This window comes from Buceros rhinoceros, unplaced genomic scaffold (assembly GCF_000710305.1).
Source record: "Buceros rhinoceros silvestris isolate BGI_N320 unplaced genomic scaffold, ASM71030v1 scaffold3584, whole genome shotgun sequence".
Taxonomy (NCBI): Eukaryota; Metazoa; Chordata; class Aves; order Bucerotiformes; family Bucerotidae; genus Buceros; species Buceros rhinoceros.
Genome location: NW_010408680.1, coordinates 44,293 through 60,895, shown reverse-complemented (window position 1 = coordinate 60,895; position 16,603 = coordinate 44,293). Strand labels below are relative to the sequence as shown.

The 16,603-nt window shown below is 42.9% G+C and overlaps 1 protein-coding gene across 1 annotated transcript in view; it reads left to right on the top strand.

Annotated features, from left to right (window-relative positions):
* Positions 1 to 241: 241 nt before the first annotated feature.
* Positions 242 to 16,603, top strand: part of ADD3 (adducin 3 (gamma)) — a 35,353-nt gene continuing 18,991 nt past the window's right edge. Inside the window, exons 1-2 of the mRNA XM_010134939.1 lie at positions 242 to 474; positions 4,930 to 5,152. Coding sequence (XP_010133241.1) covers positions 4,958 to 5,152 — 195 coding nt within the window. The 5' untranslated portion in view covers positions 242 to 474; positions 4,930 to 4,957. The remainder of the gene's footprint in view (positions 475 to 4,929; positions 5,153 to 16,603) is intronic.

Genomic DNA, 16,603 nt, shown 5'->3' with positions numbered 1-16,603 from the left:
AGTCCGTATTCTCCTACGTGCTTTCCTGTCCCTCTTAACTATTCCCTCATATTTCTTAAGTGTGTTTCTTTCTGCTCACGTAGTTATGTAGATGACAGTGTTGGCTAAAGCGAAGGCTTTGATTCAGACTGGAACCTGCCTGTTTCACAGGGAGGCTGGAACCAAGATCAAGAGACACCCAGTTTGCTTCCAACAAGTCTGGCAGACAAGATTCTGGAGGGAGGGAAGGAAGAGCAGACTTAACAAGCAGGCGAGAAATAGCAGGAGCAGAATAAGACAATGTGCTACTTAAAAAAGAAACTCAGACGCAGTGTAGTCTAGTTCAAGTGCCTAGACCTGAAATCAGTCGTACCAGTTAATGATGCGGAGCACACGCTGCTGGTTTGCAGTGCCGGAAACGCTCGAGCAGATGGATTATACTGCATAGAGAAAATGGGGATGTCAGAAACCAGCCATAAAAAATCAGCGTAAAAGGTGGGTTAATGATTCATGGCTTGGTGACCTAATGATTTGATCACTTTTCTGTTGCTCCATCCTTCTCTTATATTGGTATTTATTTTTATGTACATTCTGTACGTTATGACAGATATAAATATATCAAGTCATTGCTTTCTGGGTTCTTTGGCAAGATAAATTTCCCTTCCATTTGGTTTCTTGCTTTTTTTTTGTTTTGTTTTTCCTTCAGTACTCCTTGTTTCCCTGACCTCATTGTTATCTTTGAGCTGTTTTTGTAATTTGACATTGAAAACAGTTATTCCAACAAAAGCAGCACAGCATGATACTTGGACTTTACAGAGTATCAGATGGGGATGCTGAGGACTTAATGTTGAAGCCTAAAATCAACGGTTCCAAGTTCCTGGAGTAAATTGGAAGCTTTTGTTAAAGAAAACTTACTTTTAAGTAGAGGGATGTGCAACATCCTGACAGAGGTGGAATGTTCTCCTTTCTCTTTGTAGCCCAGTTATGGGTGTAAAATACGGAACAGAATATGGAGGCCAAACCCATGAGCTATATAAGGCATCAAAGCACAGGAGGACATGACCTGTTTTCGTTTGTAGCAATATCAGAGTTCAGTTCAGAACCAGAATGGAGTGACTAGAGGGGGGAAGCAGAGTTAAATTAAAAAATTGCCCTGTAGCAAGACCTCCTGAGCCTCTTCTGTTTCACAGGTCCCTAGAAGTGTCCCTCAGCAGAGATGAGGAATTTGTATAACAAAAACGTATGCATACGGACTTGCTCTACTTAGTGTTTTGCTCCCCATTGGAGTAGTTGAACTGGAGGTGGGAAAAACTGCACTTTGAGTCTCTCTTTGTCATGACGGCATAGGCATGTTAGGTCAAAATGTGGGCTAAAGTCTGTGTCTCAGCTGAGCAAGAGTGATGGCTCTCACTAGGACAAAATCAGATCCAAGTTCAGGTTTGACTTCCTTGTGTATTGTTGTCCTTCCTGTCCAGCCTAGATACAATGTCTTGTTGCTGTAGGGGTGTGTGGTCTCTCATTTCCACCTATGCCTCAGTCTCTGGATCCGCTTAGATGGCATAGTGTGCATAAGAAATGGAGCTAGTAGTGATCAGAAAGATGGTGGTTCACTTTCTATAATTCATGAACATCATTGGAAGGGGAAGAAGCCAAAAGTAGTCTTGCAACAAAACTGATTCTTCTTCGAGGCAAAAGAATGTCACCAGAAAATGGGGAGGGAGAGGGGATCCTCTATCTCGATTCGTAGATTCTGAGATTTGGATTTGCTGTAAATCCTTACTTCTATGTCATTGCCAGCCCTGTGCTAAGAAGGAGGTACAGGGTTTTAGATCCCTCAGAGCTGAGCACATTTTTAACAAATGTCCTCTTTTGGAAAAATCAGTGCAAGATGCAAATAAATAATAAAAGAATGGCTGATTTGTTTGAAAACTGTCCAGCTGAACAGTAGGGGTTATATGAGAGTCAGCCTGGGCCCAACAGAGCAGGCATTGAACCAGACCTAATAAGAACAACTGGACCCAATACCCATATTATGTCCAGTAACGGAGGGATTTTTTTGTAGTACAAGGACTTTAATGTTGTAACCTCAATGACGAGAGGTAACAAACCAATCTGAAAGGAAAGAGGAAAAAATGAAGCCCAAAGCAATTAGAAAAATGCCTTTTGAGAATTTTAGGTATTGCCAGCCACATTTGTTTCTTTTTGCAGATGAATGGGCTTTCCTGTCACTAAGAATGAATTGTAAAGTAACGGACTTGAACTAACTATGTCCTGTAAACCTATGATAACAATAAAAGTTTTTTGAAGTTCAGACATGCGTGTAGTTGGTCCAACCAGCCAAGTGGATCAACAGTTAAGTAGTTTGCTGCTCGGGGTTAGTGAGATTAGGGAGCGTTTTAGGAAAAGAAGTTGGATAAGGCAACTCCTGGAAAGAAATAACTGAAGAGCAGGAGTTGTAGCTGGTTTACCAGTTTAAGCAAGGTTCTTGCTGTCTGCATTTCTAGACTGCTTTCAGTTACCGGCAGGTACTGGAAGGTGTCCCGATTCAAAGGGAGGTATTTACCGCGACGCAGATGGAGAGAAGTGTGGGTTGAGAAGTCTGGTCCCAACCTCTTCATACCTTGTCATATTTGGAGAGTGAGCCATGTGTCGTCTCTTTCTTTTGCTCCTTAAACCCTGCCATATGTGGGACAGGAGACATCATCCTTGATTATGTTTATAAGGGTATATCTTCTAATCTGAACAGAGGGCAGATGAGCTGTGATTGTATCCCCAAGCTCTGTCCCAAGAGCTTTATCCTTCTGCTTCAGTGCTCCCAGCTGGAAAAGACAATACTTCATTGTGTAGAAAAACTTAAGCTCCTTCTTTTACTTCTACTAGATTTTTCCCAAACCCTTGCTCCCTTGAAGCAAGACTTTGTCTTCTCCACAGCATATCTAAGCTGATTGCACGCAGCAGGCTTCCCAGTGGTCAGCAAATGCTGAAGAGCAGCAAATGCAGATCTCACTGGCGTTTGTCCACAGCCTCCATAGCGAAGCCATCAGAGTTCATGGAGCTTGTCTCTGGGGTATGAATTATACATCCCAGGATGTGGTTCATTCTTCCAGCATGCCAGCTAACCTCTCAGAAGCTCTGTGGTACAGCTGGGTGATGTTGCATCCCAGATCATGTTTTCTCCCTCAAAAAAAATAAAAAAGGGTGTGAAGAAGAAAAGCAATTACAACCCATAGTGATTGTTCTTTAGAAGGGTGTTAGTTGTATTTCATCACAATTTTATCACAATCTGTAAGATACAAAGCCATAGAAGTGCTTTTGTTGTCCTTTATCTGCTAACGCTTCCCCTGCTCTGTAGGTGGTAACTGTCTTATTTTCTGTCTGTGGTTTCAAATTTGCTAGCGGGGCTGCAGTGCCCCAGGACTTGTGTATCCTTGTGCTGTCCCTTGCACTGTGCCAACTATGCTGCTTGGGCGTCAGTGTGGGAAACTGGCTGGAAATAAATTTGCATCCTCCCTCCAGCCCAGTTCGTGGCGTGGCCACACAGCAGAGGGTGCGGCATAAGGACCAAATGGGCTTGTTGCAGGCAGGAGAGGGGCTTGGGCTGCTGAAGCTGCTTTTAACAGGGTTCTCCCCAAATGTTTCATCTGGAAAATACACAAGGTTATAGCTGGAGGAGTTCAGATGCTCCACATTGTTTCACTGTTCACTGAATACCACAAACAGGAGTTGCACTGACTCAAACAAGGGATGGGTGAACTGTGCTGCAGAGCAAGGATGCTTTATAAACCACTGAGAGCACGCTGTTTGTCAAACAGCACTGTTTAATACTGCTCAACAACTCTCATTCCTTCATGTTTGGCTTCTTTTCCTCTGAAGATGTTTGTTATTTACATACCAAGTACATTTGCATGCAAATATTTTTATATTAAAAGTATCATTGAATGTAGATATTTGCATGTTAAAACATATTTTCATAATAATTTCATAATTCATAATCTCTTCCTACAAATCTTGCTTCTCTTTCTTCCTCAAACCTGAGAAAACGTCCCTCTTCAGTACCCGTGTGAGGAATGGTGTTCCTGAGTGTGCTTCTGAGCCTGATTCTGTGTATGAAAATTCAGGTGTCTGCTCTTTTGCTTTTGATCCAGTTCTGTTTGTGTTTACAAATGCTTATCGGGTTTTTTAATGAGGTTTTAGGCATAGCTTTCTACCAAGACATGAAAGTTGGGTTTTTTGGGGTGGGGTTTTTTTTTTTTACTAATGTAATGAGCTTCAGTGAGAATCTTTGCATATGATTGCACACAAGAGGAGAGAAGCTGTAACTCAGCTGTTTGCCATGAATGCAGCCTCAACCCTGTGGAACTGAACATACAACCTTTTCTGCAGTTCCCTCAGTGTCTCCTGAAAGCACAGGCACCATCCGGCAGTCTGAGCAGCACGGCGTCTCATCTTCAAGCTGGGGTTATGAGATGCTTCGGAAGTGCTGTAATTGAGGAATACCCTCGTTCTTCGCACTGGGAGATGAGCTCTGAGCAGATGTTAAACAGAGGCCCTGTCTTCTGGGTGTGTTTGGTTGACTGTGTGAGGAAGGAGAGCTTTATAAAAACCTTGGGCGGGTGATGAGTGCAATGTAAAATGAAACAGGAAAGTTTGTCGTAAAATATACTATGGTCATTTCAATTGTAACGATTTTTAATTATATGCTGTTGGGGTTTTATTTGAACTTGAATAGAGATGGTTATGCACTATCAGAGAACTTGTTAATGTTTTTTGAAAAAATTTCTAGAATTTTCCCTTAGTTTTCTGATTATGATAATTATTTGCTTGTTCTCTTTTCATTTTAAATGTTGTTCTGCAGAGATGACAAAGAACATTCTTTGTGTCCAGGCTCAGATGTTATATTCTTTGCCCCCCTTTTAATGGTTAACTGTTCTTCCCTCTGATCTGTTGCAGGTGAAGCCCACTAGGCCAGTGTTGCAGCATGAGTGCTGATGCCAGTCAGGTGGTGATCACTACTCCTCCCCCCGCCACAATGCCTCACAAAGAGCGGTACTTCGATCGCATCAATGAGAATGACCCAGAGTATATCCGGGAGAGAAACATGTCTCCTGACCTGAGACAGGACTTCAATATGATGGAGCAGAGGAAGAGGGTCACTCAGATACTGCAGAGCCCTGTGAGTGGGATTAAGGGGGGATGAGAACAAAAGAGTGTTGTTTTCTGAGATGTTTTGTTAACTTTTTGAGACTTGAAAAAAGAAATCTATGTCATAGCTAGCTAGAATAACCCTGGACCATCTTCTAAGAGGAGTCACTAAACAGATTATTCATCATTTTGTTTGCATAGTTTTTTGTCTGTGAACAAGCAGCCTTTATTGTGTTTTTTTCCTGATGTTTTTATACTCTTATGCTTCATTGCAGTATTACAAAAAGATCTGGCTGGCTGCAGGATACTTAATTAAAACTTAGGGGCAGGGAAGAGAGTGAGGAGTCACCAGTCAAATAGGAACAAATTAGGGCGTTACATGGTATTCTGCTCTCTGGGTTTGAATATTAACCTATCATTTGCATCAGGAATGCTTTAGTATATTTAATTGTGTTAAGTTTATTTAAAAGCTAGACCATGTGTTCTTGTCCTTGGGGTGGTCATCCCCATACCTGGCTGCATTAGCATTCATCTGCTGGTGTGTAAGTTCAGTACTTGTGTAGGCCACGTATAAAACTATTACATCTATTGAACCACTCTCATATGAATTTTAATTTGTATTTTAGCACATGCATTCTTTGGGTTTAACCTGATGAGTGCTCTGGAAAGTAATACTGTTGCCTTGAGTATTTTGAGGGGTTTTTTGCTAAGTAGGGACTGTGCAAGGCTGAGCCTTTGGGTGTGTTGGGGTGTAATGTGAGCAGTGAGGACAACAGGACTGGAAAGGGGTTAAGCACCTTTACAGATCCTTCTCTCCTCAGTTAGTCTGTAAGTTGGGGGGCTGCTTCTGTAATTTTTTGTGAAGCTTTTCCATATGTAATGAGATTGCAGACAGCTGTTCCTAATCGCCCTGGTACAGTCAGCCTGAATAACAGGATTGTTTGCTGAAGTGTTGTTGTGGAAGTGCCTCTTAGAGCTGTATGTTGCTCTGAGTATAACGTGAACCTGTTGCCTAAGGAATTTATGACTTTCAAGTCAATTTGTGCGAGCTTGGTTTTGCAGCCAAGCTCTTTTATAAAGAAAATACTCTTAAAAAGGTATCACGTAATGCTTTAATAATGATGATTTTATGTTAAACATTCGATTGTAAAATGTGATCGAAGTCTGCTCTTTCCTGTTAAAATATTGACATTACGAGTAGCCAGGACTCTCGGCAAAGGCTAGATCTTTATTCTAACAGATAAAAATCAGTTACAGAGACTTTGTTTGAGGGTTTGTGCGTGGGGTTTTTGTTTTGTTTTTTTCCCCTTTCAATGGCAGTATTGAATCTGAGCATAACTATTTCCTTAACATTTTGGGGGACCTTTTGCCAAGTCTGTCAAACATCATAAATGTCCCTTTGCCACAGCCCCTGTGATCTTTTAATAGATGCAGTGTCAGGGTGCAGATTTTAGGAAAGGAGATGAAGAGGGGCAACCTCTGAGTCTGGGTGACACTTTAGCAGAAGGTTGGAGGACAAAGAGCCAATCCTGCTGTGTCTTGCTGCAGAAGCTGAGCCTAACGCTTTTTGGATGGTGACTGTTTGGAGCTGCCAGTAAGTCACAAATATTTCTTTTGTAAGGGAACTGTTGTCCAAATAAGCCAGTGGCCTAGTGCCTGCTTGGCTACTGATGTCTGCCAGGGAGAAACGGGAACGTGGGAGCTGAGTGTGTGATGAGGCACAAAGAGAGGTCTGAGCTACCAGTTCCCCTGAAGTATCTCCTTCTATTGTCTCCTTTTTTGATACAGAAACTTCAGAGGAACCCTGCTGTGATTTCTCATGTGAGGAAGTAAAAATGTTTTTAATACAGTATCTCTGACTGAATATCCATCAAACAAATTTCATAACTGATCTGGGATAGAAGCTACATTATTTATGCCATATCTCAGTGGGAACCAGGATGAAATAGTGTTCTGGAGAGTCAGGGCTGGAAATTATTACCTTGTCTCCTCCTGAATATAATACTTGTCACAAAAGGGCCAGAAAGCATTTTTCCTGCTACCAGTCTGCATAACACAGGTTCAGGATTGAATTATCAGGTATTGTGCATAATGGTTTTGTTCTATAGCTGCAGAATTACGGTGCATTAGAAGTTTGCATAGAGCTCTGTTGCTTCTCTGGTTTATTCCAGTCAACAAGGAGGAAATAGTTTGAAGGTGTTATCAGATAAATTTTAAAGAAGAGCTTGTTCTCTGGTACGTCTTCATCCAGTCTTAGATAAATGCATTTGTATCTTAACCCAGTCTTGATAAATGTGTTCAGATCAGAGAAATAGTTACTGACTCATCTTCTGGCAAGTGTTAGTAAATATGAAGTGTATATAGCAAGGATAATACCTTTCTTAAAAATACACAAGCAGGTATGGACTTGAGGTGTGATTTTTTGAACATGCACTTTCTCTGAGCAAAGGATTATGGTATAAAACTAAAGGGTTAATCACTGTCATATACTAGGAAGCTGATTTAATCTGTTTTATTAACAAGCCTTTTTCTTCAAGTAGGAAAAGCTAAATCCTTTAGCAAGAAAATAATTTAGAGAATGTATTTCAGGAACCATGGTATATTTTGTGCAGTGCATGTTATTGCAAGAGCTACAGCCCTGACCAGACATCTTCAGACATCAGACTGCTGCACCTCTGTGCTGTTTGATGCACATATTGATGCGCAATCTGACTGCTCCTCTTCGATGTGCAGTTTCTTTCCTGAATTGAATAATTGAAAAGCTACTGAAAAGCTGTTCCCATTAGCTCTGATGTTTGTTAATGTCTTAGAGTCCGTTTATAATAAGTCTTAAATTATAGGAGTTTTATGCCTACTGCCCATGAAGAACATCCTGACAATGTCAGTGAATTCAGACATGTTTGCTTAATACTGCATGTAACCTGTGAGCATCCTGCAGCCTGGAGAATTTGATAGGACCCCTGTGTTTGTTCTGTATCTGTTAGAAAGAAACTGAGATCAGCTGGATCTGAGCAGCCTGATGTCATCCAGAGGTACTGCTGGCCAATCTTAAAGCTCACAGAATCACAGAATGATGGGGTTTGGAAGGGACCTGGAGATCGTCTAGTCCTGCTAAAGCAGGTTTGCCTAGATCAGGTTGGACAGGATCACATCCAGGCAGGTTTTGAATATCCACAGAAGGAGACTCCACAACCTCTCTGGGCAGCCTGTTCCAGTGCTCTATCACTCTCAAAGGATAAAGCCATTTGAGCTTATTTCAATAATGTCAGAAGGTTCAGGTACTGTGTTTGTTATTTTTAAAGGAAATGTTCTACATTTATATAGTGAACTAACTTTATTTGCTTAACATTGTGACTGAGATACTTGACCTGTAATATATCCAAAATTTGAAGATAGGGTGTTTTGTTTTTTAGATTTTCCAGCTTCACTCTGAAATTAGAAACAGTTTTGTCTCTCTATATGCTAAACAATAATATATTGCTTGTTACGCAGAGTAACTCCCCCTTTCAAAGAATAAACATTTATTTGCTGTATCACCAAACGCCATATTTCATTTATGGTATGCAGGTCCTCCTGGCTTTCATTTCCTTCTGACATTTCTCTGGTACCCTCACCATGGCAACCAGAAGCTTCAAAAACACTTAAAAAGGCAAGCAGTGGTTGCGCAATTATGGCGCGTGAAGACTGAACAGTCAGTTCAGCATTGAGTTGCTGCATGAACACACAGAAGTGAGGAACTCTGCAGCACTCCTGGAGCAGCCAGGGAAGGTGTGGGATGTTTGTGCAGGCAGGCAACAGTGCCACAATGCTTCCAGAGGAGAGACCAATGAGAAACAATTATCTAACCTGCAGGAAAGCCAACCACAGGCTTTACCTAACAGGGCTGTGTGTGTAACCTGACAGGAAATTAGGATCCCTGCTTAAACTGCGTTGAGGAGTACCTTACAACCCCTTTATATCACAGTATTTGAAGAAAAGCTACAGGTCAGAGTGGAAGTGGGAGAGGATGCATTCTTATACGTAGGTTATGTTGTTACATGATACACATTTCATTGTGTGAAAAGGTGAGAAAAGGTTGAAGTATTCAAATTTGTGTATAAAATGATGAGTTTAAGAGCTGAAATATGTAAACATAAAAATGCCTGGTTATTGGCATGTAAATGCCTGGTTTATATTTTGAATTTACCAGTCAAAGTTTTGTGTGGCTTGTCAAGACCCATTGAATGTGAACTTGCTATTTTTACATATGAAACACAGTTATTTGGAGCTTGTTTGGTTTTACGTGGAGCGCTTTGCTGGCAGGATCTCATTACACTTTGCTGTAATTTTGTGTTGGATGTAGAGAGCACATAGCGATCTGTCATGGCTCTGCAGGGTGTTGGGGATGATTCTGGCTTGGTGCTGCCATTATGTGAGGGCACTGGTTCAGGTCTAGCCATCTGGGTTGCAAAATCAGGGGTTCTTATGCTGAGGTTAAAAATGTACTTCTCCTCTTTGCCGCTTTTCCTTCCTGTCTTGTACATGCACACACGCCCCTGCCTCCCACGCCAGCTGGTCTTGCCCAAAGAAGCGGGGAGTTAAGTCTAGCATAGCAACTTGTCTATTCAGAGGTCTACATTAACATGCAGCATGCAGGCAGATTTTTCTCCTCAAAAACAAACCAACCCACCCACATTTTTTTTTTTTTTTCCTGGCTGTGTTATTTTCAAACCATCAGGACAGAGATGAAGGATAGTTTGATTTATTTTTTTCCTTCAGCTTTTGCAGTTGTCTGGCTCACTTTATTTTGTATCGAGTGAACATGCAGTATTTTCTCAAAACCACTCCCTTTTGGGGCAGTTTATTTTCTTAAAATATCAAAGTTCTTTCAGTTCCTCACATGTTTCAGCTTCCACTGCTTTCACCACAAGTTCAAAAGCCTTTCAGAGCCTTCAGAAGCAACTGGGAAGGACTCACAACTTTATCCCTCCCCTAGGGACCTCCTCACTGGTCAGGCTCCTCACATTGCAGCTCTTTCCTCTGGCTTTGGTCTTCTCTGACATCTTCCTGACCTCCTGCTGGGGAGTCATGACTTTCCTCTCATCACAATGGCTTATTTAATCGCATGCTTTTGTCAAGTGACCTGTGCAGCATTTCGTTCACTGGGGGAGATGAGCTCAGTTTGGCACGTCACTTAAGACATGCCACAAAATATCCCTTAAAGATCGCCTCTGAGCTGTGACAATATCCCGCTGAACCTGGGGGAGACGAGAGGGCTGGGCAAGTTCAGCGTTTTAAGTGAGGTGTTCAGGGTGATGCTGTCTTAAATCAAGACCATCCTCTAGATCTCTGTGACAAACCAAGAAATCCCATTGCCTAACTTCCATTTCTATTGCTGCAACGGTGCATGGCCAATTCATACCCATGTCCTGCACCACTAGTGCAATTGTGAGTTTTTCCCTGCTTCCTTATGCTAAAAAGGAGTTACCTTTCACTCTTCTATTTCCATATTGCTCCTTTCTAATTAGTTTGAACTGTGGTTTTCATTAGATATATAAACACCAACAGTTTCCTAATTAATTTTTTTAAACTCCATCCATATTTCTGATCTTCCTGCGGGTTGTTAAATGATTTGGTTTGGGTTTTTGTCATCTTGGGGGCTGTCTGCAGATCATCTTGTACTTTTGGCACTTGTTCTTTTAGATTATTCAAAACATTAAACAATCAAGCAGAATCATCCGGTTGGAAGAGACCTTTACGATCAAGTCCAACAATTGGGTCCATTCTTCTTTACCTGATGACATTCCTGTTGTCCTGTATGCATTTGAAGTTATTAATTGTAAATAACACTCTGATCTGAATTAATTCCCTAGGTAAGTGATAAGGAGATATAAAATAAAATGCATTGTTAAAAAGTCCACTATTTCTCTTTCATTCACTAGTCTTGTAAATTCTGTCTAATAAATGGATCAAATTGGTCTGGTGAAAGCCAGAAGGGGGTTTCCATTGCAGTACAAGTAATTAATAACATTTAAAAGAATGTACTTAGCTGTATTCATTTTTCCATCCTTTGGGGTGAGGGGGGGCTGTTAAATAATCCATTGGTTTAGTGCATGCTCTTAACAGTGCCTGGAAGAATCCTGGAAAATCATGGCATGACTATCACAGAATTGTTTTGTTTGGAAGAGACCTTTAAGTTCATCAAGACCAACAGTTAATCCAGCACTGCCAGCTCACTACTAAGCCATGTCCTTAAGCACAACATTTACATGTCTTTCAAATACCTCCAGCGATGGGGACTCTACCACTTCCCTGGGCAGCCTGTTCCAGTGCTTGACAACCTCTTCTTCAAAGAAATTCTTCCTCGGAAGAGACCTTTAAGTTCATCAAGACCAACAGTTAATCCAGCACTGCCAGCTCACTACTAAGCCATGTCCTTAAGCACAACATTTACATGTCTTTCAAATACCTCCAGCGATGGGGACTCTACCACTTCCCTGGGCAGCCTGTTCCAGTGCTTGACAACCTCTTCTTCAAAGAAATTCTTCCTCATACCCAACCTAAACCTCCCCTGGTGCAACTTGAGGCTGTTTCCTCTAGTCCTGTCAGTTGTCACATGGGAGAAGAGTCTGACCTCCACCTCACTACAGCCTCCTTTCGGGTAGTTGTAGAGAGCGATAAGGTCTCCCCTGAGTCTCCTCTTCTCCAGGCTAAACAACCCCAGTTCCCTCAGCTGCTCCTCATAGGGCTTGTTCTCTAGACCCTTCATCAGCTTCATTGCCCTTCTCTGAACCTGCTCCAGCACCCCAGTGTCCTGGTAGTGAGGGGCCCAAAACTGGACACAGTACTCAAGGTGTGGCCTCACCAGTACCAAGTATGGGGTGACAATCACTTCCCACCTCCTGCTGGCCACACTATTGCTGATACAAGACAGGATGCGCTAGGATGCTGTTGGCCACCTTGGCCACCTGGGCACACAGCTGGCTCATATTCAGCTGGCTAGCCGTTGACCAACCCCCCCAGGTCCTTTTCCACTGGGCAGTTTTCCAGCTGCTCTTCCCCAAGCCTGTAGCATTGCAGGGGATTGTTGTGACCCAAATGCAGGACCCCTCACCTGACCTTGTTGAACCTCATCCAATTAGCCTTGGCCAATTGATCCAGCTGTCCAGATCCCTCTGTAGAGCCTTCCTGCCTACTGTCAAGCAGATCGACACACCCACCCAACCTGGTGTCATCTGCAAACTTACTGGGGGTGCACTCAATCCCCTCATCCAGAGCCATTGATAAAAATGTTAAAGAGAACACGCCCTGATACTGAGCCCTGGGGAACACCACTGGTGACTGACCGCCAACTGGATTGAACTCCCTTCACTACTGCTCTCTGGGCCCAGCCATCCAGCTGGTTTTTTATCCAGCAGAGTACACTCATCCAAGCCATGAGCAGCCGGTTTCTCCAGGAGAATGCTGTATGAAACAGCATTAAAAGCTTTACTAAAGTCTAGGTAGACAATGACCACAGCCCTTCTGTCATCTACTAAACGTGTCACCTTGTCATAGAAGGAGATCAGGTTAGTCAAGCAGGACTTGCCTTTCAGAAACCCATGATGACTAGGCCTGATCACCTTGTCACATATGTGCCACATGATGGCACTCAGGATGATCTGATCCATAACCTTATTTGGCACTGAGAACAGACTGACGGGCCTGTAGTTCCGTGTGTCCTCCTTCTGGACCTTCTTGTAGATGGGTGTCCCATTTGCTAACCTTCAGTCAACTGGGACCTCCCCCAGTTAGCCAGGACTGCTGATAAATGATGGAAAATAGTTTGGTGAGCATTTCTGCCATGTTGCTCAGTACCCTTAACTGGACCCTGTCCAGCCCCACAGACTTGCATGTATCTAAGGAGTGTAGTAGGTCACATACCATTTCCACCTGAATTATGGGGGCTTCATTTCACTCCCTGTCTCTATCTTCCTGCTCAAGGGTTTGGGCACTCAGAGAACAACTAGTCTTAGTATTAAGGATTGAGGCAAAGGCAGCATTCAGTACCTCTCAGTCTTTTCCTCATCCTGGGTCACTATGTTTCCCCTCCACATCCGATAAAGGATGGAAATTCCCTTTATCCTCCTTCTGCTGTTAATGTACTTATAAAAACATTTTTAGTTGTCTTTTTTGGCAGTAGCCAGATTGAGTTCTGGATGGACTTTAACCTTTATAATTTTCTTCCTGCACAACCTCGCAAAATCCTGATAGTCTTCCTGAGTGGCCTGACCTTTCTTCCATAGGCCATAGACTTTCCTTTTCATGAGTTCCAGCCAAGCGCTCTGTTCAGCCCCATCCCTCGTCTTCCCCACTGCCTTGACTTACGGCGCACCAGGACAGCCTGCTCCTGTGCCTTAAAGATATCCCTCTTAAAGAATGTTCAGCGTTCCTGGACTCCTGGACGTGCATCCAGAATGCCCTGCAAGAGCTCTGCCTGTCATCTGTCCTGGTGCATTGCCTCCACGTGTGCTCCTACCCTCTCTACTCCTGCATGTACTGAAGAAACGGTTTATTGTGCTCAGAAGCGTGTAAGACCCCTGACAGGCTGAAATCTGATCTTAAATTTTGGTGGTTATATTGCATCCTGCAAGATGCATAGCATGGCTTTACTGCATGAGAAAACACAAGGGAGGGACCCAGACCCCCCCCAGTCACAGCAGCGGTTTTGTGAGCATGGAGATTGATGGTGCAGGGACTTGGGAGCTGGGTCTGCTGAAGATGGGCTTTGCATCGGAGTTCAGTGCTTCATGTTTTGCTTTAATCATAGGGTATCTCCAGGCTGCTTATCTCAGGAGTAAACACACTGCTTCAGCTCACGGAGGAAACCCAGTGTATACCACGTTAGAGGAGCTGGAAAAACCGGCACAGGCTGAGCTCTGTACAGGACCAGCTTGTTGTCAGTCGAGTCGCTGAATCCGGCACAGATACACACTTCACTGCAGGTGAAGAGATTACTACAACTTCACCGAACTCCCCGTGTTTATTACTGAGCCTGTTTCTTTCTATCGTAACACAAATTGTCCCCTGCTCCTCCCCCCCCCCTTTTTTTTCTTGTGGCGTTAACAAACACTTTTTGTGACTCTTATCTTCTCCCTGCCAGCCTTAACTCAGTGGCGGTTTTTTTGTGGCCAGCTCCACCCTTTTCCACTTAGGGCACCGGTTGTTTGTATCTAAACTCCACTCTTGAAACAGCCTGTTACGAAGCTGCATCGGCTGTTTCGGTGAAGGTCTTCCTCTCTGGTGGCAGCTGCGTTTACAGCACAGGAGTTAACATCTCTTCGGTCTCAAAATACCAGTTAAGTTTTGAAACTTTTCTTCAATGTGGTGATTTGGCTCAGAGACTCTGTGCGGGTGCATTTTTATGTAGATAAGTTGAATTAGACCCCTTTTAAAAATGGGTTTAAGATATATAAACTCTGATCAAAAGCAGGCAAAAGTAAAACTGGGTGAAGGGATTTCTTATACTATTCTGCAGCTTTAACAGTAGTGCTGCTACTAAATGTAGGGACCTCACCTATCTTTTCTAGGTACTTTCCTGTAGACTGACTTATGAAACTGTTTAGACCTTACTGGAATTACTCCTGATGTGAGCACGTGCTTTCTCTTCTTAAAAGTTTGTGATGGTATGGAGTGTTTGTAGATGACCTATATACCATCATTTCTCTTATATTATTATTATTTTATTTTTATTTATACTTCAACAAACAAGAAACAGTATAGAAAGAGAGTCAAAATACTTCTTAACATCCTCAGAGAGGTGCCTACCAAGATCAAGAGATTATTACTAAAATTTTCTAGCAACAGTATTATTCTGTGTAAAATAGATTATTCCATCAAGTTGGTTATTCTAGTTTTTCTGCTTACGTTGACTGAAAAATGTCAGTTGTCAACTGGTACGTGCAAATGCTGCTTTGATTTTTAAAAGCCCCAGTTTATACTGTCAGCTCACACTTAGGCTGCCCTCTGAAAGTAAATGAGTCAAAGCTGAGGCTTGTAACTTCACTCTTGAGCTTGAGAGCCCTTGCGGGTCTAAGTTGAAAGATTTTTGCATCTAAACTGCTTGAGTTTATGATGAGTATTTGGAAGATGATTGTAAATATTTCTTGAGAAGTGATTTTATGATATTAGAAAGACCTTGACCTAGTCATAAAACCAATGACTCCCTTAAGAAAAGCCATATCTGTTGTGCAGGCTGCAGTACTGCGTAAGGCTGTTTCAACTGGTGTAAAAGAGCTGGCTGGAGTGTTAGAAGCAAAGTTCAGAAAGAGTGGAGTTCTGGAGACAGTTTTAGGAACAGAGTGAGTCACCTTGTATATATTTTTCTTGTGTGTTGTGGGGAAATTCACATCTCTGTGCAAAGTAGCAGAGTGACGTTCAGAAGGTGGGTGGGATGGCAGCAGGGCCGTCAGGTCAGCAGCTGGCAGACTTGGCTGTACAGCGGTGCTTTGGATCATGGTGTTAATGCAAAATTATGTGTTTTCTGGTGTGACTTAGTGTGGTTTAGCTTACTGCAGTTTGGAGGAGAACCACCTTAGCTGGCGGCAGTGGAAGGGGAGTTTGCAGCCTGCTGCATGCTGAGGTCGAGCTGTTCGCTCAGGTGGCTGTCTGCTGCCAGGTGATTGAAAGCTCTACTCGGCACCCTCTTAGCTGTGCATCTTGTCTGAAATGTGGGAACCTTCCCAATAGCTGTCATGGACCTAGTTTTCATACTGCAGGCTGTTTTCTGTGCAGACTTTCAGCAGGGTGCTTGAAGTGCTGTTCCAGCACAAACAAGGTGGGACACTGATGCTTGGCTGGGCAGGTGAGCTCACTGAAGGCAGGAGAATGCTTGGGCAGACAGGACACAATTCTCAGCTACAGCAGGGTGGGTTATCCGGGCAGCAGCCTTGCTGTAGCACCAGTGCAGGCACAGGCAGGTTGGCAGGGTACAGAAGTAGTGCAGTGGTGTTGACGGGGCAACTGTTGGCGGGCAGCCACGAGGTGGTGTGCTTCTCACTTTGGGACTTGGTACACTACTCTATAATGTCAATGTTCTTATTGTATCATCTTATGTCTGAAGTTTTAGTGTTTGTGAACAAACAAGCCAAAAATCCCACATGTCCCTAAAGAGCCATTTAAATCCCAGAGCTGAAATTTTCTCTTTATTGAGCAGTGCTGAGCACACAGCTGAATAACATCATTTTTCATTCATCAGACAGTACAGTTTTTCCTTTGTCAGCATTTTCTTGTCAAGTACTACATCTGAAATTACTAGTGACCTTTCCAGTTGAAAAATATCTGCTTTGTGCCAGAGCAGAGCGTTTGTCATCTGTCTGAAAACATCTCTCTCATGCTTGACTTTTATTTGGTCACTTGTGGGCAGTTGCCCTGTAATACTATATGTATGTGTGACAGTCCCGTGGATTAAAGCAAAACCAAACTGCTTGGTCTCCAGCTGCAGTTAGGTTTCCAGAAGCAGATT